Source organism: Tachysurus fulvidraco, chromosome 2, assembly GCF_022655615.1.
Source record: "Tachysurus fulvidraco isolate hzauxx_2018 chromosome 2, HZAU_PFXX_2.0, whole genome shotgun sequence".
Lineage (NCBI taxonomy): Eukaryota > Metazoa > Chordata > Actinopteri > Siluriformes > Bagridae > Tachysurus > Tachysurus fulvidraco.
In genome coordinates this window covers 32,621,994-32,646,538 of record NC_062519.1, presented here as the reverse complement: position 1 = coordinate 32,646,538, position 24,545 = coordinate 32,621,994, and the positions used below count along the sequence as shown (strand labels likewise).

General features: G+C 36.1%; 2 protein-coding genes across 5 annotated transcripts; both read left to right on the top strand.

Annotated features, from left to right (window-relative positions):
* Positions 1-2,361: 2,361 nt before the first annotated feature.
* Positions 2,362-8,866, top strand: alpi.2 (alkaline phosphatase, intestinal, tandem duplicate 2). Its single transcript, XM_027157493.2, has 11 exons — positions 2,362-2,502; positions 3,039-3,155; positions 4,086-4,201; positions 4,645-4,819; positions 5,404-5,576; positions 5,777-5,902; positions 6,473-6,542; positions 6,815-6,949; positions 7,243-7,434; positions 8,004-8,117; positions 8,385-8,866. Exons 1-11 carry the CDS (start codon positions 2,427-2,429, stop codon positions 8,669-8,671), a joined length of 1,581 nt encoding a protein of 526 aa, XP_027013294.1. The 5' UTR covers positions 2,362-2,426; the 3' UTR covers positions 8,672-8,866.
* Positions 8,867-10,120: 1,254 nt separating this feature from the next.
* On the top strand, positions 10,121-19,538 carry ppp1r2 (protein phosphatase 1, regulatory (inhibitor) subunit 2). Of its 4 annotated transcripts, none has more exons than XM_027157923.2 (7): positions 10,121-10,495; positions 13,157-13,264; positions 13,968-14,051; positions 16,203-16,297; positions 16,383-16,529; positions 17,157-17,333; positions 17,607-19,538. In XM_027157923.2, the coding sequence occupies exons 1-7, from the start codon at positions 10,374-10,376 to the stop codon at positions 17,624-17,626; spliced, it is 753 nt and encodes a 250-aa protein (XP_027013724.1). In that variant the 5' UTR covers positions 10,121-10,373; the 3' UTR covers positions 17,627-19,538. The 4 variants fall into 4 exon arrangements, with proteins under 4 accessions (XP_027013724.1, XP_027013733.1, XP_027013735.1 ...); XM_027157932.2 differs by having other exon boundaries at positions 10,124-10,495; positions 17,610-19,538; XM_027157934.2 differs by lacking the exon at positions 16,383-16,529 and having other exon boundaries at positions 10,127-10,495.
* The last annotated feature ends 5,007 nt before the right edge of the window (positions 19,539-24,545 follow it).

Genomic DNA, 24,545 nt, shown 5'->3' with positions numbered 1-24,545 from the left:
AAAGGCCAAGCTAAAGGTAGAGGAACACCTCCCAAACTCCAACCCCAAATTCACCCCATCAACCTCAGTTATCTCGTTCTTAAACAAGCTAAATGAGTTTTATGCTGGCTTTAACAGTAACAACAGAGAGATGGCCACTAAAACCAAACCCTCTGAAACCCTTTAGCCCCTCACACTCACCTCCTCCGACGTCTATCCTGCTCTATCTATCAACTCATGCAAGGCTGCCGGACCAGATGGCGTTCCTCTGTATGTGCTTAGAGCATGTGCAGAACAGCTTTATAGACATCTTCAACCTGTACCTCACCCTAGACAAAGTGCTTCAAATCCACGTCCCAGTGCCGAAACACTCCAACTCGATGTGCCATCATCATGAAGTGCTTTGAGCAACTGGTCCTGGCACACCTAAAGAACTGCCTCCCACCCACATTAGACCCACATAAGTTTGCCTACAAGAGCAATAGGAGCACAGAGGATGCAGTCTCCTCAACGCTGCACTCTGTGCTCACACATCTGGACAATAACCACACATATGCACGAATGCTGTTTGTGTACTTTAGTTCAGCATTTAATACTGTAATCCCTTCCAAGTTGATAACCAAACTTGGGGATCTAGGCATTAACACCTCCCTATGTTACTGGATTATGGACTTTCTGACCAACAGACCCCAGCCACATCCTATCTGCCACCATCACCCTTAACACGTGTGTACCATAGGGCTGTGTGCTGAGCCAATTCCTCTGTTCCCACTTCACTCATGACTGCAGGCCTGTGCATGGATCTAATTCCATTATCAGTTTTGCTGACGACACCACAGAGATTGGCCTCATCACCAACAATGATAAGACAGCCTACAGGGAAGAGATACAGCATCTGTCCACATGGTTTGATGACAACAGCTACAAAGGAAAACAAAGGAGCTCATCATGGACTTCAGGAGGGAGAGAAGAGGCACGCACACCCCATCCACATCAACAATCAGCCTGTTGAACATGTTTCCAGCTTCAAGTACCTGGGGATCCAAATATCAGAGGACCTGTCATGGACCACCAACACCACCAACCTGGTCAAGAAAGCTCACCAGCGCCTGTTCTTCCTGGTGACACTGAAGAAACATCACCTTTCAGCCATCCTGGTGAACTTTTATCACTGTCTGATTGAAAGCCTCCTGACCAAGTATGTAACAGTCTGTTATGGAAACTCCACAGTTGCAGACTGCAAGGCATCGGGTGGTGAAAACTGCCCAGCGCATCCCAGGTGTTCAGGAAGTCCAAAGGAAATGCAGAGCTCGCAGCATTCTTAAAGACTTCTGTCAACCCACTCAAATACTGTTTGTCCCCCTTCCCTTTGGTAGAGGCTTCAGGAGACTCCAGAAAAAAATCAGTAAACTGAGGAACAGCTTTTTCACTAGGGCTGTCACCTTACTAAATTCTGCCTCCCAATGATCACCCACCCTTGTATATCATGTCAGTAGCACCTGTATATTTGTCTATAGCACCCAACCTGTATATATTGTATATCCATACCTATATATCCATAACATATTCATCTGTATATTAATTTGTTCATACTGTAAATACTGTAATTATATACTGTATATACTGTTCATCTTGCACTTCTGGTTAGATGACAAACCTGCATTTTGTTGCCCTGTACTTGTACATGTGTAATGACAATAAAGTTGAATCTAATATAATCTAATATAATCTAATATAATCTGACAATTCAGTTTCAATTCAAATCAATTTTATGTTCTATAGAGCTTTTAACAATATACATTGTTACAAAGCCATATATTCCATATATAAGCTTTACATTTATAAATGTATCCCTTTAATAAGCAAGACAGAGGCGACAGTTGTGAGGAAATCATGAGATGATTAAAACAGACTCAAACAGAACCACATTCTCATTTGGGCAACACTGGATAAAGTGATTATTAAATAATCTATATCATTTTGCATAATTTGTTATTATATTTTATTATATAAATTAAAAAAATGTGTATAATAAAAATACTTTTGACATGCAGACTGTGCACTTTATATTCATTCATAAATGAATGAATATAAAAATAAATATATCACTGGAAATGTTCCATGAGAAACAAGATAAAAAAGGAAGTGGAAGTGTACATGATAGAGCATGATCTGAATCCTTTTTATAATTAAACTTTTAAAACATATAGAGACAAATTACCTGTTGGGAAAAATTATAAGTCTTTCTTATTGTTTGTGGACAAAATTGTTTAGTTTTCCTTCTTCCTTCTTTAGAGAAAGGTTAATGATAAATTCAATGTCTTTCCACATTGGGTATCATGGTTGACCTTTGGTCTATAGTGAGGCTATAAACAGACAGACCTGAGTAGGTATGTGTGTGTGTGTGTGCTTGTGTGTGTGTGTTCTTTCATCCTCTAATTAACACCATGGATCTACAGCACACCCTTACATCCGGAATATTAATTTCATGTTTGATTAGTGCCTGTTTTTCAGCTGTCCCAGGTCAGTTTTCTTTTTCACTTTTTAAATATTAGATTATTTTTTTCCGTACATATTTATTACAAATGTAATACATGGCCTTCGTTTTCTATTCCTACTTATTATTTACTTAGCATCAGATAATTGTGTGTAGATTTAACCACAGAAATTGAGACACCACATGAATCAATTCACAAAGTAGTCCATTTTAACTCAGTTAATAAATAGAATTAACAAAATTGTATTTTAGGATTTTATAATAAACAAAATATACAATTTAAATTGTAATATAAATGGAACTTAAATGTATTTAGGAATAAATATATGATGGATCCCTTTTAAAATGAATGTAACATTGTAAGCAATTGTTTTATTCTAAGCTACCATTTTCCATTTTAAATATTATCTTTAATAACATCTAGTCAAATGGTCTAATATATTTATCATAAAATCTCTCTGTGTGTGTGTGTTTGTGTGTGTGTGTGTGTGTGTGTGTGTGTGTGTGTGTGTGTGTGTGTGTGTGTGTGTGTGTGTGTGTGTGTGTGTGATTTGGTTTATAGTGGAAGAAGAGGATCCGAGGTTTTGGAACATTAAGGGGAAGGAAGCTCTCATCTCAGCATTGTCTCTAAAAGCAAATGTTTTTCGAGCCAAAAATCTCATCCTTTTTCTCGGAGATGGTGAGGCACATGATTTTTTTTTTTATAAGAAATAAATAAAAATTAAACAAAACTGTATTCAGTACATTGTTCATTCATGTTATTGATAGAAAGAAAGAAAGAAACTAACAAACAAACTAACAAAGAAAAAGGTGGACAGACAAACAGTCTAAAACATGAATAAATAAATGCATAAATAAACATGCATTTAATATAGTTAATGTTCTTTCATTATGACAAATTTACAAATTTAGAGTTAATCATCCTGTCCTGAGCACATCAGAAGAATTGTTTCACTGAGATTTTGGTAATCTCATCATATCACACACACTCTTTATCTCTCTTACAGACACACACTCTGTCTCTGTTCTGTTTTCAGCTCTACACTAGATAAGATAAGGGAATGGAGAGGAAAATCTGTGTGTGTGTGTGTGTGTGTGTGTGTGTGTGTGTGTGTGTGTGTGTGTGTGTGTGTGTGTGTGTGTGTGTGTGTGTGTGTGTGTGTGTGTGTGTGTGCGTGCTTGCGTGTGTGTGTGTGTGTGTGTGTGTGTGTGTGTGTGTGTGTGTGTGTGTGTGTGTGTGTGTGTGTGTGTGTGTTACACACAAACACTAACGGTTACTTCGTGTTTTAGTGTTATCTCTGTAAGAATTCTCGGTTCTGTTCAGGGCAGTGATGATGTTATTAATATGAAAACATTTCAGTTTATAAATAATACACTGCTTTAACACTGATCATCAGTACGTAGACAGTGGTAGAATAGATTATATTGTAAATAAGATACATTTTAATTTCATTTAAATATTGCAATTTTAATTCTTAAATATATAACAGTTTAAAGGTGTTTCAGAACTTAGGTGCGTGTGTGTGTGTGTGTGTGTGTGTGTGTGTGTGTGTGTGTGTGTGTGTGTGTGTGTGTGTGTGTGTGTGTGTGTGTGTGTGTGTGTGTGTAGGTATGGGAGTTCCGACAGTGACAGCTGCTCGAATTCTGAAAGGGCAGCTTGCTGGTAAAAATGGAGAGGAGACCATGCTAACCATGGACATGTTCCCTTACCTGGCTTTATCCAAGGTTCACACCTCACACCAATTTAATTCACTTCACTTCAGTTCAATAAGTCAGTATAGTTCATTTCAGTAAATCAGTTCAGGTCAGTAAATCAGTTAAGGTCAGTGAATCATTTCATTTCAGAAATTCAGTTCCATTAAGTGAATCGGATTAGTAAATCGGTTTATTTTAGCTCAGTAGATCAATTAAGCTCTGATCAGTAAATTTATTTCAATTTTCTCAGTTAGATTTCAGTTTTGGAGATTTCTTATACATGTTACTGCAATTAATGTTGTTTCTGTGTATAGTTTTGTCTATACACTAACACCCTGTTGATTAAGTGAATTGATTTGAATTATTGATTTTATTTCAGTTTAAATTCATTCAGTTCCGTTTCATAATTCAGTTTATTTCAGTTCACATGTTCAGCCCTGTGGTTATTTAATTTTAAATACTTGTGTCTGCAGACCTATAATGTGGATCAGCAAATGCCAGACAGTGCTGGTACGGCCACAGCGTATCTGTGTGGTGTGAAAGCCAATTACGGTACACTGGGTCTCAGTGCTGCAGCTCGGAGGGGTCAGTGTAAAACCACCTTGGGCAACGAGGTCAAATCAGTCCTCCACCGTGCCAAAGCAGCAGGTATTGTGCATAGGCTTACCACACTGATAATAATCTGCTACACACTTGGTTATCGTTGTAATATTACGTTTTTCTGCCATCTTGTGGTGATGTCAAGTCCATGTTCCTATAAGAGTTGCCACATGATACATGAACAAAAATACAGCTGCATCTCAAAGGCTTATTTTATAGAAATATTTTTGCCAAAATCCATTTAACTGCTGTTGACTGAAATTACAACAAATACAACACATTTTTTAAATCTTCTTTATGTAATTGATTATAAAAATTTATTTAAAAAAATGTTGTTTTATATTTGCTGCACCATCTTTATACTTTTTTGAATTATTAACAAAATGTTAATAATTGTGTGAACGTTTAAGACTATTAAACTGTTAAAGCATGTTTAAAAGAAGAAGAAGAAGAAGATGTGTTTGTATACACCAAAAAATTAATGATATTGCTGAAAAGCATGTATTAACTATGTTTCATTTTCATTCTTTAGTTTTTGTTTTGTTTTTTTTAATATGGCTTATTTTTCAGTATTTATACTAGTCATACATTTTATTTTGTTGAAACTATATTTTGTCTTTATTTTTCTCCAGGTAAGTCTGTGGGTGTTGTGACAACCACACGAGTTCAACACGCATCCCCAGCAGCAAATTATGCCCATGTAGCTGATAGAGACTGGTACGGTGATGCTGAGCTGCCTGCTAGCGCAGCGAGTCAAGGCTGCAAAGACATCGCCTACCAGCTCGTCCACAACACTGACATCAATGTAAGAATTATATACTTGCATATTACAAACCCAATATTCTTTTACATGTGTAAATCTATAAACTCTGTTAAATGTATGAGATATGTTGTGATAAATGTTTCAAAAATTTAAATATTAGCAAGGAACCCAAACATTATGGTCATGATTAAAACATGTTTAATTGTGCTGACATAACAGAAAAGTTTTTATTTGTTCTTTAGGTGATTTTAGGTGGAGGGAGACTGTACATGCTCCCTGTAGAGACTCAAGATCCTGAATATCCTAAAACCACAGGTAGCAGAAAGGACAACACAAACCTGATCAATGAGTGGCTCAAAAACAAAACGGTAACTTCTTCTGTCCTTGGTCAAATTATGCATTCCACATTTTTTATGAATCATTACATAGTCACTCTTATTCACCAAAAGCCAATTTCATACATCAGATTCTGTGTCAAATGTGTCACAGTTTCATGATTCAGAGTCAGTAACTTTTGACTTTTTCATTAATCATTTGAAAATTAATCATAGGCAGATAAAGACACAGTTAGATGTAAGACTTTTTTGACTTTCATTCATCGTATGCAGACGAAACTTAAGTTATGTGAATCAAATGCAGAAGAATCAGACAATTTAGTGAAGCAAAGTTTTATTAATTATTAAAGATGAATCAGACACCTTTTAAGAATATGAGCAAATTTGTGAAAATTTGAGTTTACCTAATAAACTTAAGAAATATTCATCTTAATAATAATAATGGAGATGAAGCAAAGATTAAAATAAATGTACCGGTTGCCATAAAAAAAGCTTAATATGCAGAATGCATAGGGGAATCTAATCTGTGCTGTCTGTTTGCTTATACATTTACATGTACAAGTTTCTGTACATATCCTTTAACTGTTTTATTTTTTCCTGCAGAATGCCCATTATGTGTGGAATAAAAGACAGCTCAATGATGTGGATGACAGAAACACTGATTATTTAATGGGTAATATAAAGGTTTTTATAGCACAAGAAATTTCCACGGCTCATGTTCTAACCTTGCTTTCTTTTTTTTCTAACAAGATTTGCTCCTCTCTCCTTCAGAAAGTCAGTATCTAAATAAGTGATTTATTATTTCATGAGCGCGATTTGCTTCTCCCCTCTTCAGTGGGTCTTGATACTCTTAATTGAGATTCAGCACCTCCCTCGTTCTGCAGGTTAGTGTTTGAATCAGTGAATGTTTTGGTCATGACTGAGATTCTCTCTCTGTGTGTTCAGGTCTTTTTGAGCCAAAGGACACCAGGTATGAGCTGGAAAGGAATCCAGAAACAGATCCGTCACTCACAGAGATGATGGAAAAAGCCATCAAGATCCTCAGCAAGAACCCCAATGGATTTTACCTCTTTGTGGAAGATATGTGTCCATGCTGTGTGTGGTGAAGTTTACATGGGTAGCTCAGGGGAAAATATTATCATAATCTAATTGTGCCTGACTAACACAAATAAAACAGACTGGGTGTGTCTTTGAGTGGTAGAAATTGGGTTTGTCTTTAATGGGATAAATGGGGTGTGATTTTGAAATGCTCAAATAAGCATGTCTGAGGTTTAGGGTGTCTTTTGGTGGCACAGACCGGGGGGACAATTGCATGAGCACCAGATAAATGGACATTTCTTTAAGTAATTATTGTGTGTTTTTCTGTTCTGTAAGTGGTAGAATAGATCATGGCCACCATGCAAGTCAAGCTAAACTTGCACTGTATGAAGCAGTGGAGTTCGACCGTGCCATCGCTAGAGCAGCCGAGCTGACCAGCGAACTAGACACTATGACTGTGGCCACCGCTGATCATTCACATGTGTTCTCTTTTGGTGGAAACTCTGCCAGGGGCAGTCCAGTAATGGGTAGAGTATCAAATTATCTGACATCATAAACACATTCACTCATCACAGGACATGTTTGTGAGCGGAAGTTAATGTATTTCCCTTTCACATGACCATATACTCCATGAATAATCTCAAAACAGATGTAATTTTATTGTCTGTTCATTAACTCTATTAAATCTGCTGTTTATTCAAATTAGTATGATCCCATTTTATGCAAATTAATACAAACCCAATAATATGCAAATTTGTTCCAGCTATCGCCCACCTGCAGGTCATCTCTGTTTAATTCTTATAGTGGTTTTATCTCCTCCTGAGATTTACTACATTATTTAAATTTATAATTAATATAAATTATAATCAAGCCTGTACTTTGGTTATTACTATTTATTATTTATTTGGACTTAGCTGGATAGGCTAAGCCCACAAAAGAAAAACTGGAAGCTTGTGAGAAATGTGATTATATTTTTTTTATTGTTATTATTTTATAAGATTTAACCTTTATTCTCAAACTCAAGTCTATTAAAGTATGTAGATGTGTCTGCTAAATCAATAAATTAAAATGGATAATGTATTTGTATGTCTTTCAGGACTTTCTACCAAAATTGGCCAAGATATGAAACCCTTCACCACCGCTCTGTATGGGAATGGACCTGGACACATTGCTGGAGGAGTACGACCAGACCTTAACTATACAATTACAAGTAAGTTTAGTGAACTTGAGTAACTTTAGTAACGGTCAGATTTAACTTTTGCTATCTATCTATCTATCTATCTATCTATCTATCTATCTATCTATCTATCTATCTATCTATCTATCTATCTATCTATCTATCTATCTATCTATCTATCTATCTATCTATCTATCTATGTTAATACATAGTTATGACCACTGTAATCTCCCTAAATATGCCTTTTTATACACGGATAAATGGATATTTACAGTATCTCCACCCCACCCTCTCTCTCAGACGATAAAGACTACATCCAGCAGTCTGCTGTTCCTCTGTCATCTGAAACTCATGGATCTGAAGATGTGGCTATTTTTGCGAAAGGCCCGATGTCTCATCTTTTCCATGGTGTTCAGGAACAGAGTTATATCGCCCATGCTATGGCCTTCGCTGCCTGTATTGAGCCCTACACTGAATGTTACTTACAACCTGCTCCCAAACCAGACCCAGATCATGCTGTATCCATCTGGCTCAGCGTCTACATCATGTTGCTTAGCCTCTTCATTTCTTTCATCCATTTCCTATGAAGGAACTGAATTTTTGTACTGAGCACTTAATCCCCCTACAGATTGTGTAACATAGTATTATTTTGCACTTCATGTAAACCTGATGTCCTGGGCATATTATATAAATATAATAAAATGAAATAAGTGTATATGTAAATTGATATAAATCACAGACCCTTAATAGATTAAAGGAAAGGGGGAGGAAATGTTTCTAAATTTTTTGCGGGTTTTTTTTCTACTTACACAATTATTTAGGTATACATACATCTATTTTTCACAATAGAGAGTGTGATATTTTATATATATATATATATATATATATATATATATATATATATATATATATATATATATAAAACACACACACACACACACTTTTTTATTTAATTTTTCCTTTTCTATTTATTTATTTATTTATTTATTTATAAATAAATAATAAATATTATTATTTATTTATATTTATTTAATAATAAATATTATTATTTATTATTATTATTATTAATTCCCCCCCCCCCCCCCCCCCGGATTTACGCCCATGAGATAGTTTGGCGTTTGGCACAGACATTTTCTGCTATGTAGGCTGTAGTGAAAACGGCTCACAGTAAACGAATACCTTCCATAAATGAACCTATAGTTATTAATTATTTCAATTTGAGATGTCAGTATGCTGTATAGTAAAAGATGGTCTTGAGTAGGACTCCCATGAGAAAGAAAAGTGTAAAAGATTATATTTTAGATTAATATTGAAATATTTTTCATGTACAAAATGCACCATGTTTTCAGAGGTTTTATTCCACAATAAAAGGTGTTTAAATTATGTCAAAAAGATGTTTACGAAACATTAGCATCATCTACAACAAAATGTGAGTTCTGCTCAAACACTGAAGTTCATATATCGTTACTAGAACATTAGCCTTTGTATAAAGCACTAAACAGAAGAACAGCAAGTGATGAATAATTGATGTTAGAGTTGTCATGTGGTGTGTTATGGGTGAGTGGTGACGTCATGTTAATGGTTTGTGAATGAAAGGTGAGTGTGTAACGAAATGAAGTTTAGGATGAACTCTAAAACAGAGCTGAAATGTCTCTGAGGATTAAATGTTTATTTATTTTACCAAAGCGTTGGCGCCATATATTAATTTAGAAAATAACAAGGCAACGTTTCATAACTTGTTAGATGTCATAACAGTATGACAAACCCAGCGCTGTCAAGTGTCACTCTTGCCTGTCTTCAAAACTTAAGAGCCCTGCAAACCTCATTAAACACACACACACACACACACACACGTGTATGTACACCAGTTAGTCATTTCAACTTTTTTATTTTTCTAAATTGTTTCTGTAGACAGAAGAACGATCTGAAAAGATGCATCACATGAACGATAATTAGAAATTTAACAAAAATAACATCTATAGTGTCAACCGTTTCTACAAATTAGCACGATGCTAAATTATTGTCAAAGCTACTTCCGGCAACACAGTTCCGGTTCCGAACTTCCGGCCGCCGTAAGTCTGCACTTGAAAACCCAGCGAACGGAGCGTGTGACGGAGAAGTCTGATAACTGCGTCAAGTCTGACGGTCCGGTTTAAGATTAAATCAAAGACGCTATTTTTCTTTCTTTTGGGTTTCCAGGTTTTTAAAACAAAGCTAAGTGACAGCCGACAACATCAGGCAGGGCGTTTAAAGGGCTTTCTGAGCGGCATTAAAGGGGTGTGAGAGGGAATGGCAGCTCCGCGGCCCATTAAAGGCATTTTAAAAAATAAAAGCACCACCAAACCGTGTCCTGAAGTTCTGTTTGAGAGCTCAGAGCCGACGGGATCCGACTTTACCGAGGACGATCAACAGTGAGTAAACCGTAACCTGTCAAAAAACCCGAGGCCAAATCACAAATGTACCGCTTTTTTTTTAGCATAGCTCACTATGTTGCTGGCGTTCCTAACGCTTGGTGTAGTGCGCCTATGTAGGGAGTGAACAGTGATTTGGGATGGAACCATCGTAAAGTGCCGCCTAGCAACGGCTAACTGATGTGTCTCTTAGCTGACTCGTGTTTGTGTTGATTTGTTTGGTTTTAGATTATTTTCTACCGATTCTGTGTGATGTAAAGAAGCTAAATGGCTAATTTTGAGTGTTTGGAAGCAGCTCGGAAACCACAAATTACCAAAGCGTGTGTGTGTGTGTGTGTGAGGCTAGTTAGCTAGCCTAGCTAAAGTGATATGAATTGTATCGAAATACTTTATTGACTAAATAATTTTTAACGTAGGAGTTGAAATGACAATTTTCACTGCAATGTAAAGCAAATGAACCATAAAAACGTTTAAATATGCAACCATTTGAACAGGCCAATGGTATTTTCAGCTGTAATAGTAATGAGCAAATTTCATAAGAAGCTGAGAAGAAGAAGAAACCAGGACTGGACGGTGTGATTATACGATACTGATACCGACATCAGTGAACTTAAACAGTTTCAGATTGTGTTGGATTCTTGTGGATTTATGTTGCTGTTTGTTATCAATTGTGAGAAAAGGAAGTTAAGGTTTTATTGGATAATTGAATGTTCCTTTGCATCCCAAAAGGGGTTCTAGGTCATTTGGGAACCCTTTTCTTCAAAGAAAACAACCAAGGATCGAAGCTGGATTATGATCAGAGTTTACACGGAGTTCTTTTTTTTTATATGTCAGATGCTGTCTCTGATGTGACAGAGAGAAATGTTTCAGGCAGATGAGAAAATCTTGGTTGCGATCTAAAGATTCACAGATTTCAATATTCCTTGAATGACTGAGAAGAACTTAATTTTTGACCAAAAATGTCACTGATTCAGCCCGTAATTCTTAGTTGTGAACAAAAAATATTAATTGATGTATTTAATGTGGTTTTACTGATTCACACATTAATTGACTGAACAAGTTTTAATTGTGACTGAATGATTCACGAAATCCGAGACCAGCTGTTACAAATGATTCACTTATTTGAATACTGATTGTGATCGAAAGATTGTTTTTTTTTATTTGAAATTAGTGATTGCAAACTTTTTTTTTATTATTATTTACAGTCAGCTGAGAGAGACACATGCCATCTAATATTTTCTTACAGTTTATTTTTTATTACATATTTGCTTTCAGTGCTGTATTTAAAACTAGAAATGGACTAAATTGTCAATCATAAAAAAAGGACTAAATATTTGTATTTGATGCTGCATTAATAAATACAAGTGAATCTGTGTTTATTGTCTACAATATTTTATGTGGGTTATTGTGATAGCAAAATAGATACTTCCTCCTCTTTAATCTCTCTCTTTTTGATGTTACATCGGTCCTACATCAGTCTATTCTACGTAAAGAAAACTAGGGCATACTGTCAATGTGTTTCAGTCTCAAGAGATGGAGCAGGCTTCTGTATCCATACCAGAATAGTTTGAACATAAAAGGAGAGAAAAAAAAATCTTCAGGGCCTTTTTATTGAGCCAAGCAGCAGATCTTCTAAGGACAAGGATGTGATTGATTATGTTGGTTATTTTTATTCCTTTGAAAAAAAAAAACTGGTATTAACCTTCCTACTCACTGCATCTCATCCAAACACCACTGCTGGTTTTGATCTTCTATCATGAGTCTTGTCCCAAACCGCCGACTACTGTGTATCATAATAGTACTGCAGTGTATTTTCCCCTTGGTACACCATTTGTTCAGTTTGTAACACAGACATAGGGAGAGACTGAAACACATCCTTTTTTCTTTGTCATTTCTCTCTGTTCATACGTCTGATTGTTCAGCATTGAAATTGTGGAGACTTTTCAAGTGAATTAAGTCTTGTGAGTCTGTTTATTTTAATGATTTGTGCAGCCTGACCATGGACAAACGTGAGCTGTGTAATATAGCTAAAATGTCAAAGCTTATAATATGACTCTATATTTGTCATTAGAAATTATTTTTTATGAAAATATTAAAAAGCCTAGCATATTAACACATTTGAAAATATGGAAAACTCCAAGCTCAGACCAGATACACTTAAAACAGGACTTATTAATCTTGCTTCCTGATTTGCTGAACCAGACAGGTGTGAATTTTGCTTGTGACTGAGGAAATGAGTGTTTGAATCTCTGATTCTTTCAAAGAAAATATGTCGAATCCATGCCATGACTGAAAGATTCAATCACTGAATGACAGAGGAGCAAATAATTGTGTCCAAAAGGTTTACTGATTCAACTGATGAATCAGTGATAGACTGGTTCAAAATTATCTGAATCATTTGGGAAACAAAACTTGTCAATTGTGCTCGAATTGTCCTGAGTTTATTTTGAACTGGTGTTTTGCGCTTAAATAAGCATCCTACTGTAAATAGAACATAATGGGCTATTATTGTCTTCCAAGCTTAATTGTGACTTGAACAGTGTTTCAAGTCACAATGAGTTTTAAAGTGGGATAGACTGCTTGTCTCTCAGGGGGAATGTTCTGTTTGCATCAGTATTAATGATTTTGCCTTATTCTGACACATTATTCTACATGTTTCAGGAAGAAGTCACAGAAATGGGACGAGATGAACATCTTGGCCACGTATCACCCAGCTGATAAAGATTACGGTCTGATGAAAATCGATGAACCAAGTACCCCATATAACCGGTGAGCATCAAGCAGCTGATGTACACTGTTTGTACACAGACACAGAGAGTGAAATTTATTTAAGACCGTCCAAAAATGAGGAATATGGATTCCTGGGAATTTGTATGTTGATTTGCTCAAGGACAGGAAAGCAGGTGGAAGATTTGTATGGAGGGAAAGTAAACAGGACATTCATAACAGTAAACAGGAAGTAACCTGGAAGAGTGGCCTTAGCTTGTCTGAGCAGTCTATAAAAAAAAAAGTTCTGCATATGTTTTTGTAGACTATTAGAAATTATTGTAAACACATCTACATGAATATTTATTAAATGCGATATAGAAACACCATAATGCTCTCATAGCACAAGTACCCTAATATGCTGATACTACTAAATACTAAACTGATGATAGATCAGTTCACATTAGCCAACATGGATCTCTAGGTAGATTGAAATACAGGACCGACGACTGCAAGATTTCGTGTTCTATTTCAACATTTTCTGATAATTTGCATATCTTGTGTGGATTGTTTAATGATGTCACTGTGCTCAAGTTACAGCAAGATACATAAAAATGTTGTAACACATTAAAAGGGGTTTAATCTTTGTGATATCATTCATTCCATATTATAAATACATCTAATAAATTGGGTTCTAAATGGCTGAGAATGGTAGGGGGTGATGATGGTAATGATTATTATTAAATGACTGTACTCTGTCTTTCAGGATGGTAGGTGAAGATGATGATGAAGAAGTGCACAGCGATTCAGAAGGTAACGCAGCCCTCACTGTGGACGACCTTGCCCAGAAGTAAGCATGTACAATTTGAACTCTTGTCCTCTACATCACATCTAATCTCTTACAAAACTTGCCTATCAATCAGAATAGACTTTCACATTTACTCTTCAATCAATACTCTGCCACTCAATACTCAAGCAAGGTGACATTAGGTGTTTATGCCTTCTGTTCTCTTTAATATTGAAAATGAAAGCTAATGAATAGAAGATTTGGATATTTTGCCTGGTGGAGAGATGATTGCAAGCTATTTGCAGAGAAAGACTTTGACGTGTGGGTTGTGCTCTTTACCTCTCTGCAGGATTCAGGTAGTGCTGTTTTATTTATGAACAGAATTTAAATGAATCTTTCTCTTTCATTGACATGTACTGACATATTTTTTGTCATTTACCTATGACCTATGTAAAACACAGACAGATTTGACTTTCTGTTTTAAAGACTGTATAAGAGCACAGGTTGTGAAGGAGCAGGTCGTTGGTTGGACGTATTGAACGACTGTTCAAAATGCTTTAATGCAGCACTTATTCCTGAGCAAAATGAACAAACTATGTGAATGAATGAGGATCTGCTGACTTACTCATTTTGGATCACCTGATAGACTCATTCAGTTCACCACTTTCAGCAACCAGTAAATGTACAAAAATGAATTTTTCTTTTAAAATTAGCCTGGACTGAGTTTTTCTGTAAAATAAAATAACCAGACCTTCACTTTGTGGATTTTACATGGTAATAAATCATATTACTAACACTGGTCTTGAAATTTTGGCATTTTTGAATAAATGTATTAAAGGTGGGGTCTCCGTTGTTTGAGAAATGCTTCAGAAAACTGCATTGGGCCGTTAAACAAAAACAAAACTAATGTGTAGCCAATGAGCAGAAAGGGGCATGTCTTGTCAATATGGGCAGAGAGAGTATTCAGTGCGCATGTGTGACATTTAGCAAAAAGCGGTTTTAACATTGACATGGCGGATAAAAACAAAAAAAGAAAGCAAAGAAAGGTTTACGATAAAGCAAGAAGTAGGACTAACAGAATATGACTTTATATCAATTAAAGTTCAGAATATTAAATCAATCAATACTCTTACTTGCGTTACTGCAAGTCTTTGTGCCTGAAACATGCACACACGCTCCAAGTCTTCTGTTTCCATGTTATCGGCAGCAACGTTACGACCTCTGCCTCTAACATTAGCTCTGCCTCGGGTTCTAGGTGTTGACCGTCTCCTTCCGCGTGAAACGGAGCTAAACCTTTTACGGTACAATACACAGTTACTACAAAAACATATTTGTATTACCATAGTATTACTCATTGAGTTCATTTATTTAAAAAAATATACCCTCAGTCAGATGCCCCAGCAGGTTCCACCATAATACTTGTCTGGGTTATACTTGGGTTATACTTGTCAAAACAGGGTTGGGACAAATTGGTTTAGGGGCGTGTTTGTTTTGGTGATTTCAAATGTCAACATTGGCTTTCAAACAACGGAGACCCTACCTTTAACTGAATGATACAAAGTCTTTCTCGTAGTGATACTCACTATCGCCACCTACTGATGATATATGACTTTGTCAAATGATATAACTTTCAGAAAAGATCACAGAACAAATCTGAACTCAGATCTTTTTTTGGTGAGTCAATTGGGTGAATCGAAACGACCACCACTAGAGTCAAGTAAAACTCAATCAATGAGAGGTCAGGGCTGTTTCCCAGGATTCATAATTAGTACACTAGGTGTACTTGTATACTATTTGATATAGTATGCAGTTACAGCTTTAAATAATGGTTGCAGTTCTGTGTTAAGCTCAATCTGGAATTTTGGTGTCTTTGGCTGTGCTGCTTTTGGGCCTGATGATGTAAGAGCTATCTGAGATGGTGGGTGGGTGTGTGTGCGTTGGCCAGTTTGAGCTTCACATTGCTTCTGAGTGGTATTTTAAGTTGTGGCTGCAAAGACAAATTGTTTGGCTGTGAGGTGTCATGGTCCTTAGAAATGCTTGAGTAGTTATATAAATGTTTTATAAACTGCAGGGGTTTATGGCTGGGGTTCTGTGTGCAACAAGATGGAGATATTTAGTAGTGTGTATCCAGTTGTGTTTGTTTATGTACAGGTATGTATCTTCTCTTTTTGTGTATATCTACATTAATGAGTAATCCTCTGTTCCTGTATGCAGACTGGCAGCAGCTGAAGGTTCAGGCCCTCGCTGTATGAAGGAGGAAGAGGAGGAGAGCAGTGAGGATGAAGAGCAGCTCAGTCCAGAGGAACAGGGTGGGTCACCAGGACTTCTTTCTGTAGGACTTGTTTTACATAAATTACAGTTCTTAACCTAAAGACAGTTCTACACTGGTCCTAGAGGCTTTATCTGAGGTTCAGAAGGCTTCAGAGCTGACACAGAGCAGCCAGAGAAGCAAAGAGGCACTTGGAGAGATGGGAAAGAAGAGAACAGTGAGAGAAGTGTTAAAACAGTCAGAGACCACAAGACCAATGGCTAGACAGACAGGTGAAGAGAGCATCAGAATGGTAGGGAGCCAGAGAGATGGACATAAATATACTGTCAACAGAACTGTGTGCTCACAGACCAACTAGCTAGTAATGAAAATCTACATCTTACAGTTCAACAATTTCTCCAACCATTGACAATGTATGAAAAGTTTAAAACTTGTTTTGTTTTTATCACTTCTGGTCTCTCTGTCTCTCTTTTTTTTGTTGATTGATTTTTTATGTTTAATAATTATTTTGCACATTTTCTGATTTATTTCTTTGTGTCCATAAATTTGCTTAACAAAAAGAGCACATTCAGACGATTTGCTTACAGGAACAGGCCGTTTCACATCCCTTCCCTAACAGTTCACTTAATGGCCAGACTTAGATGAACCATAAGGTCTGTGAATCTGCCAGTCCTTGAAGTGTGAGCCCTGCTAATAAACAAAAAAGGCAGGTCTTCTGCCTGTATTTAATGTGAATGTCAATAACTTTGAGGTTATTTATGTATACAATCAATGCAGGGAGGAGTGTGAAAGTGAAATGAGGCTCCTGTGATTGATCTGTTGCAGTCAATAAGGAAACTCTAGCACTCCGGTCACCTAGAGCTGTTTTTTTCCATTTCAATCTGCCCTCTTTTCTGCAGCCAAAAAGAAGCAGTTTGAGCGGATGAGGAAGATGCATTACAATGAAGGACTTAACATTAAACTAGCCAGACAGCTGATCGCCAGAGAGCTTGAGGAGGAGGAGGATGAAGAGGAGGATGAGGAGATGAAGGACGACACAGAGACAGAGGACATTAATGTAGACCCTCCTCAAGATGGTAAAAAGTTTAGAATTATTAATTATTTAATTTGTAATTAGCTATAATAAGTAGAAGTAGTTGGCAAAATCTCAGGCATCCACATCCATTAAAAGTCTCTTTTGAGGATGAGTAATTAATGATTTTAACCTATTTGAGCAGACACTGTCTGTCCAACAAGAACAATATTGACAAATTTGCCACATCTGTTACAATTTAACATCACAATAAATGTTACCCTAAAACATTGTGCACCGTTGAATCGCATCATGTGACCTCGATTGTTTATATAAGCAGATTCGCTGGAGTCGTAAGCAAGGCTGTAGTGCATTGGGAAGAGTCTTGGAGGCTGTGATTGTGGACGCTCTGCTCCCTGATGATCCTTTTGTATTCGACACGCACTGCAATGAAAAACCTCACCGACCCGCGGCTGCTCCGTCTGTTGCCAAGAGTGTGTCGTGTTACTTTTGTCTTGCAAGAAACAAAGGCCTAAAGACTGTTATTAGAGAAGCAAACTCATCAGTGATAACCAAGCCACTGCTTATTTTATTTTATTTTATTTAACTTCAGCTATAAAACTGCACTGTTAGTACAAGCTAATAAAGCCCCACATATACGTGCTACTATTTTTGCCTATAGATGGCACAATCAGTATTTCTCCATGTTTAGTTGGCATTTGTACACATTACTCAGCCTTATCTTAATTTTTCAGTCGTACATAATTGGGTGTGAATTTGGATCGGTGTTGACTGTCTGCTGAAGTCTCTCCAATCAGAAGTCACTACAATATTCAGCAGTTAGACACCTTAAAAAGAGTTTAAAAAAAAAAAAAAAACAGCACCTAAATGTATTAAAAGTACATTTATATTTACTTTCCTGCTAACAACAGAAACCCACAGCATGCTACATAGATGTGATTGGGCCAATGCGGGTGTTTAGTTGGCATTTATACACTATTTTAAAGTTGTAATCCTATGTGGCATCACTGTCATCACTAATATGTAACATTTTATGGGGTCATTTTTGTGCCAAATCTATTAAAGCAACAATCCTAAATGTCCCTCTGTTTACCTCTAATATTTATTTATATCTCTGCAAGCTTTAACAAAGAATGAGAAGTGTATTTCTTTTCATTCCAAAAGTTTACCATTCTCTGTCTCTCTCTTTAATCTGATTATTTTTGGTTTGCATAAATTTTCTTACAGAAAAATCTGCTCCGCTGATTTGCTTCTAGGAACAAATCACATCAATCTCAAATTTCACTTCACATCCAAGTCTAGATTTACTGTAAATCCTGTGAATCTGCCCAAGTGGGGAACAATAGATAACAATAGTCCATGCATTTTTTTCTGCCAATGTTTTACAACATTATAGTTTCTGTGGCAAAATCTCGCAGATATGTGTATGGCAGATTCTCCACATGAACAGATTTTGAAGTGCAAAGTTCTATATAAGGTGACCTTTATTTAACATTTATGCAAGGAGACTCCAGTGTCAGTGTTTATGCAACAGCCAGAGGTAAAGCAGTAACTACATTTTCAGGACAGAGGAATTTACTCATTGCAGTTCTCAGTAATATGACAATCCGTCTTTTTTGTCTCAAATACAAGAGATAAGACATATACATCACGTTTAAAAAAAAAAAAAAGTTGTTATTGTTGGTAAATTGCTGTTGTGTTAATGCTTGTGGGTCTGGTTGTGGGTTTTTTTTTGTTTGTTTGTTTGTTTCCCGGGTTGTATATTGGTTTCAATGCTAAAATATTTTTGGCACTAAAATGACTCCATAATGGACCTTTACCTGTTTATCTAATAAAAGACAAATAATTTGGGAGGGGTTAATATAGGTTGCTAATGAGACATGTACATGAAATCTTTTCTTTTGTCAGGTTTGGTGTCTGGTTTATGCCTGTTCTTTAAGTGCACTGGAACTTACACAGCTGACTAGTAATGTTAGGTTCTAGCTAGCACTTTGGATTGATATGGCCCACACACCTGAGGGGATTTTGTGCACACTTCAGTTTTGACTAAATCATAGCTTTAACCATTGTAATGTATTTGTTGTCTACTGTACACTCAGCTAATGGATTTTGCTCTGTGTGACTTAAGAGCTGGTTACATACAGCTGTGCCTGATGTTATGGATGAAATATTTGAGAACATTATCAAGTAAAACTGCTTGAACTACTGAAGTTGAAACTGAGTTAAGGGATTAAAATTCCAGAGAGTCTTGGTTGTGTCACAAATGCTAGTTGACTGTCTTTGGGGAAATTTAAATGAATGTGTGATTTGGGATGCTGTATTTAAATGAATGTGTGATCTAACCTGGCTGTTTGTGTGTGTGTGTGTGTGTGTGTGTGTGTGTGTGTGTGTGTGTGTGTGTGTGCGTGCGTGCGTGCGCACGCCTGAGTCTGTGTGCATTAACATTTAAAATTTAGGACATAATTAACATTTAGGACAAAGTTGATTTATCTTTCGTTTCTTTTTTTATTTATTTTCTTCATATTTCACACATGGACTTATTTCTTTACAATAACATTGTTTCTTCTTTGCAAAACCACTACAGCAGGTTTTCACAATATTTTCTCTTGTTCTTTAGTCTTAATTTTGTGTGTAATGATATTCATTTCTGATCATAATCATCTAATTCTCTCCCTGTTTCTGATATTATATTGATACAAAGTGCCACAGCCTTCTTGTTAAACTAGCATTCACTAAAATATGGTGGAATAAAACACATCCACTCCAGTTACCCTGTGCCGATACTCTCATGCCCCCTGGTGGAGTAGTGATCTAGTGAATGATCTAGTGACGGTGGGACAGTTAAGGAGACTTTGTATGAAATGAGTATGTCAGTGAGGGAGAGAATAAGTGAATGACTGAGGGAATCAGGAAGCATGAGGAAGTTAATGAAGGAGTGAATCAGTTCAGGAGCAAGTGCATAAAGCAGGGAATGAATGAGTGTTCGTGATGGAGGGACATCACGAACACAAGGAAGCAAGTGATGGAGGGAGTTTACAATGAGGGGGAGAATGATGGAGGGAGATGAATAAATTAATTTCTGCCTACTCCTTTATTTCTGTCTAAAATAAGGACATGTAGGAGAACATGTTCCTCACACTGACTAATGAATGAGACACACTTTAGAGTAAGAGCATGTCAAATGCTCCCATCCATCATCTTTTCCATTTTTCATATTGCCTCCTCCTTCCCTTCCAGTCAAAGATCACTTTTTAAACCCACCCCATATCATCTCACCTTCTTCCTTTAAACCAGGTTTAAAGTCTTCTTTAATGTCTGAAATGTCTGCCTTTATTGTTTGGTAATATAGGCTAAAATTGTTGATACGTAATGTGAAGTCAGTCTCAACCAGAATCTTTATAGTGGAACTTCTTGATACATACACAATAGTTCAACCTGTACATTTACTGCTGCGTATTTACAGTGGCCAGCATCTTGGGCAATTATTAAGTTAGATATTGCTCTGTCCTTAAAACTAAAGTATACTGTGAACTTAAATATGTAACTTCTATATACGCTCAAATTTTAGGCTAATTATGTCAATTTGGGTGTTTCTATACAGAAGACATTTTGGCTGACTTTCATTACTTGTTAGCATCATAAGCCTTGCTGCACAATTACCAAAAATCAAACAAGTCTCTGAATGACTGTAGACAGTTCTTCAATTGTCTGAACTGCTTCTCAAGTATTGGCTCCCAGTTTGTAAACACAGCATGTCATTTTCTGCCTCTCAGTAACTTAACGCTATAAACATTCATTGCTGCAGTGTGTGTGTGAGTGAGTGTGATTGTGAGAGAGAGAGAGAGAGAGAGAGAGAGAAAGCAAGAAAGAGCCAGATTTATCTTTAGTGTTGACAGTATTGTTGTGAGACACATAACCAACATTAGATGCTAAAAAGCACATTTACTTAAGATCACATAAAAGTGCTGGACACTTGAACTGATTTGGTTCGAACTGAATTTCTGATCTTTATGAAGTGTTCAGTTTATCTTTTACTTTTTTCTGTCCTGAATCTGTCTGGGGGAAGAAAAAAATCTAAACAAGGTATTTCACCTGGTTTTAAGAGTATGAATGTGTATATGTGCGAGGAATAAAATTTGATGTAAACTCCTGTGTAAATCTGGAAATGCTCATTTTCATCCACTATATTTTTAAGCTCTTTCCATTGTTTGCCTTTTATCTTTTTTTCGACCATATAATAGTTTCCTCCTGAAAATGAAAACCAGATTTGCATCTTTATGAAGCATTTTTTTTGGAGTGACTGCATGCCCCTCACCATAACAAGGAGTAGATTATTTGTCATTAATAAAATATGTTATGATGTTTTGATTTTGCAGTACTTATGTACAGGACTGAAAATTGACTCAAACATGAATGGTGATGTTTTTATATCAGTGCAGTATTTTTAGCACTTGTGTTTTTAAACAAAAATAAAAGAAGGAAAAATAAGAAGAGATAACTAATAAAAAATATTGCAACGATTAAATAATACAACAATATTAGTTATTAATAATAATAGCCTGATAATTACACCAATAAATAATAATAAAATACTAATTGATAAATGACATGACTTGAGACTTACTTGAGACTACACTACAACAGTACTGTTTTAAAGACTAGATTGTATAATCTAGTCTAATGCTGTTCAATTCTGTTTGTATTGCACTTTTTCCAATGGACAATGTATCAAAGCAATTTTATATAAATATAAAAATTCTGAATATAAGTATATTATAAATGTATATTTATCCTTAATGAGAACACCAGAGGCAGTGGAAATAAGATTTTATGATCAGAATTTAGTAAAAGAATTCCTGTTGTCATTTTGAAGAGGAACTTTTCCTGATTTTGCTATCAAATATTTCATTGGTGTTATTAGTTCAAAGCAGAGGTGGGAGTAAGTCACACATGTGCAAGTCACAAGTAAGTCTCAAGTCATGAATGTCAAGTTGAGTCTTTTTTTAATGTTTGTCAAGCAAGTCTCAAATTTGCAACTTAAGTCAAGTCAAGAAGCTTTTTATTGTCATTTCAACCATATATAGCTGTTGCAGTACACAGTGAAATGAGACAACGTTTCTCCAGGATCAAGGTGCTACATAAAACAAAGACAGGGCTAAGGACATGTAAGTAGTCTTAGCCACATAAAGTGCAACTGTGCAACCTGGTGCAAACAGTGCAGGACAAGACAAGCAAGACAGTGCAGGACAAAAGACAGTGCAGGACAAAAAACAGTGCAGACATTAAGTTACAAGACAATACAAAAAGTACAAAAAATGCAATACACAAAAGACAATAAACAGTAACAGAAACAGCGCCGACCGACCGGTGTAAATACTGAATGTTCAAACAATATTTTGTGCAGTAAAAGAATGAACAGCAGCAGGTTCTTAGCAGCAGGTCCGATTCGAGTCACGTCATATGACTCGAGTCCCCCATCTTTGGTTCATAGTAGTGCATAATTCCTCTATGGTGATGTAATACACTTCTTGTTAAACAGTGGATAAATTATAACAAAAGGCTGTGGAGAATTCCTGTGATAAACCATTTGATCCAGCAGATTTTTCACTGAGAAGAAGGCAGAATTATCTAAAGATAGCAGAATTACATAACGTCCAATAGTCCTCTTTGACTTCTGGTAATCTTGAATAATTGGCAGAAATTTGAGCTAACCAATGAGCAATAAAATGAGTTCACAAATAGAGCAATTTTGTTAGGGTCCATACAGACATTATTATTAATGAGTATGATATAGATATCCGAGAAACACTGTTCTTGTTTGTTTTTGTTTTGGTTTTTCTTTACCTTCTGCGAGCCATTTCTTATGAGGTCTTATAAAAGCTTTTTGTTTTTAGCAGATTCATATCGACTCAAGTCAAGTGTGGAATGTAAGGAATGTTATTTTCCTTAGTAATGGAAATGTGAAATCTTTCCATTTGTTTCCTCAGTAATCGTTTCTTTAATTCCTTTAAATTTAAACTGGATGTTTTTAAAGTACTCAAATTTTCCACAGTGGCCATCGATATGAGCAACAGTAAAAGTAAATACTTCCAAGGGTTGCTTTAACGTCTCAGCTATGAACCATTTATCTTTTTGAAAACTGTTATTAAATAGTTTTAAAATATCAGGTATCCTTGCAAACCATTACAGTTAAGTGACTTTTGTCATTTCAGAAGTATTAAATTGTGGTCTGAAAGAGAATTTAGATTTTTTTCACTTCGTATGTCGAATGTGCCAAGATCCAAAAAGTGATTCTGGCTTAAGAAGTCCATTTACAAGGTATATTAACAGAATTACTTGCCATTTCTATTAAGCATATACGGTTACATATTTAGGAGTTATTATACATAACTATTCAGGCATATGATTAAGAAAATGAAAACAAGATTTAACATTTGGCTTCAAAGAGATTAATCCATGAATGTTATGGTTTTACTGTCTAAAGCAGAAGGGATATTAAGATCCATTTATTCAAGTCAAGAAGCTTTTATTGTCATTTCAACCATATAGCTGACACAATACATAGTGAAATAAGACAAAGTTTCTCCAAGACCAGGTTGCTACATAGAACAAAGACAGAGCTACATAGAACAACACTGACCTAAGGACTTAAGTAAGTTAGTCCTAGCGACATCTGTGCAAACTAGTGCAAACAAATGATACAAAACACTACAAGGCAATTACACAAGACAATAAACAAAAGCAGTACTGACCAAAGTACATAATGTATATTCTACAGTACATGTGCATAAATGCAGGAATGAACACTTAATATAATAGCTGCAGTTATATGAAGTATTGTAATGAATTGTGCAAAACAGCAATTGACTGAAAAGTGCAAGACAGCATGTAAACACTTTGATATGGGTGGTGCTGTAGACAGGGATGTGTATTAGATGAGTGTGTATTTCCTGAAGTCAACAATCATCTCTTTAGTTTTATCAACATTCAGAGACAGGTTGACTCTACGCCAGGCACTTAGAAGTTGCACCTCCTCTCTGTATGCTGACTCGTGGTTCTTGCTGATGACACACACCAAGGTTGTGTCATCTATGGAGCGGTTTGGACGATACGGGTGGTAACTGGGTCTTTATGTGCCTAAAGACAAGTCTCTCAAAGCACTTCAATACAATGGGCATAAATGCAATGGGACAACAGTCATTAAGGTTCAACACTGCAGACTTCTTTGGTAGGGACAATGGTGGTTGACTTGAGG

What these genes read in the sequence shown, in the direction of transcription:
- ppp1r2 (XM_027157923.2), top strand. Translation starts at nt 10,374, where the DNA reads ATGGCAGCTCCGCGGCCCATTAAAGGCATTTTAAAAAATAAAAGCACC. An exon ending in GTGGACGACCTTGCCCAGAA is followed by an intron (nt 14,052 to 16,202) that starts GTAAGCATGTAC and finishes TCCTGTATGCAG; the next exon opens with ACTGGCAGCAGCTGAAGGTT. An exon ending in ACCAATGGCTAGACAGACAG is followed by an intron (nt 16,530 to 17,156) that starts GTGAAGAGAGCA and finishes TCTTTTCTGCAG; the next exon opens with CCAAAAAGAAGCAGTTTGAG.
- alpi.2 (XM_027157493.2), top strand. Translation starts at nt 2,427, where the DNA reads ATGGATCTACAGCACACCCTTACATCCGGAATATTAATTTCATGTTTG. An exon ending in CATCCTTTTTCTCGGAGATG is followed by an intron (nt 3,156 to 4,085) that starts GTGAGGCACATG and finishes GTGTGTGTGTAG; the next exon opens with GTATGGGAGTTCCGACAGTG. An exon ending in ATTTTACCTCTTTGTGGAAG is followed by an intron (nt 6,950 to 7,242) that starts ATATGTGTCCAT and finishes TCTGTTCTGTAA; the next exon opens with GTGGTAGAATAGATCATGGC.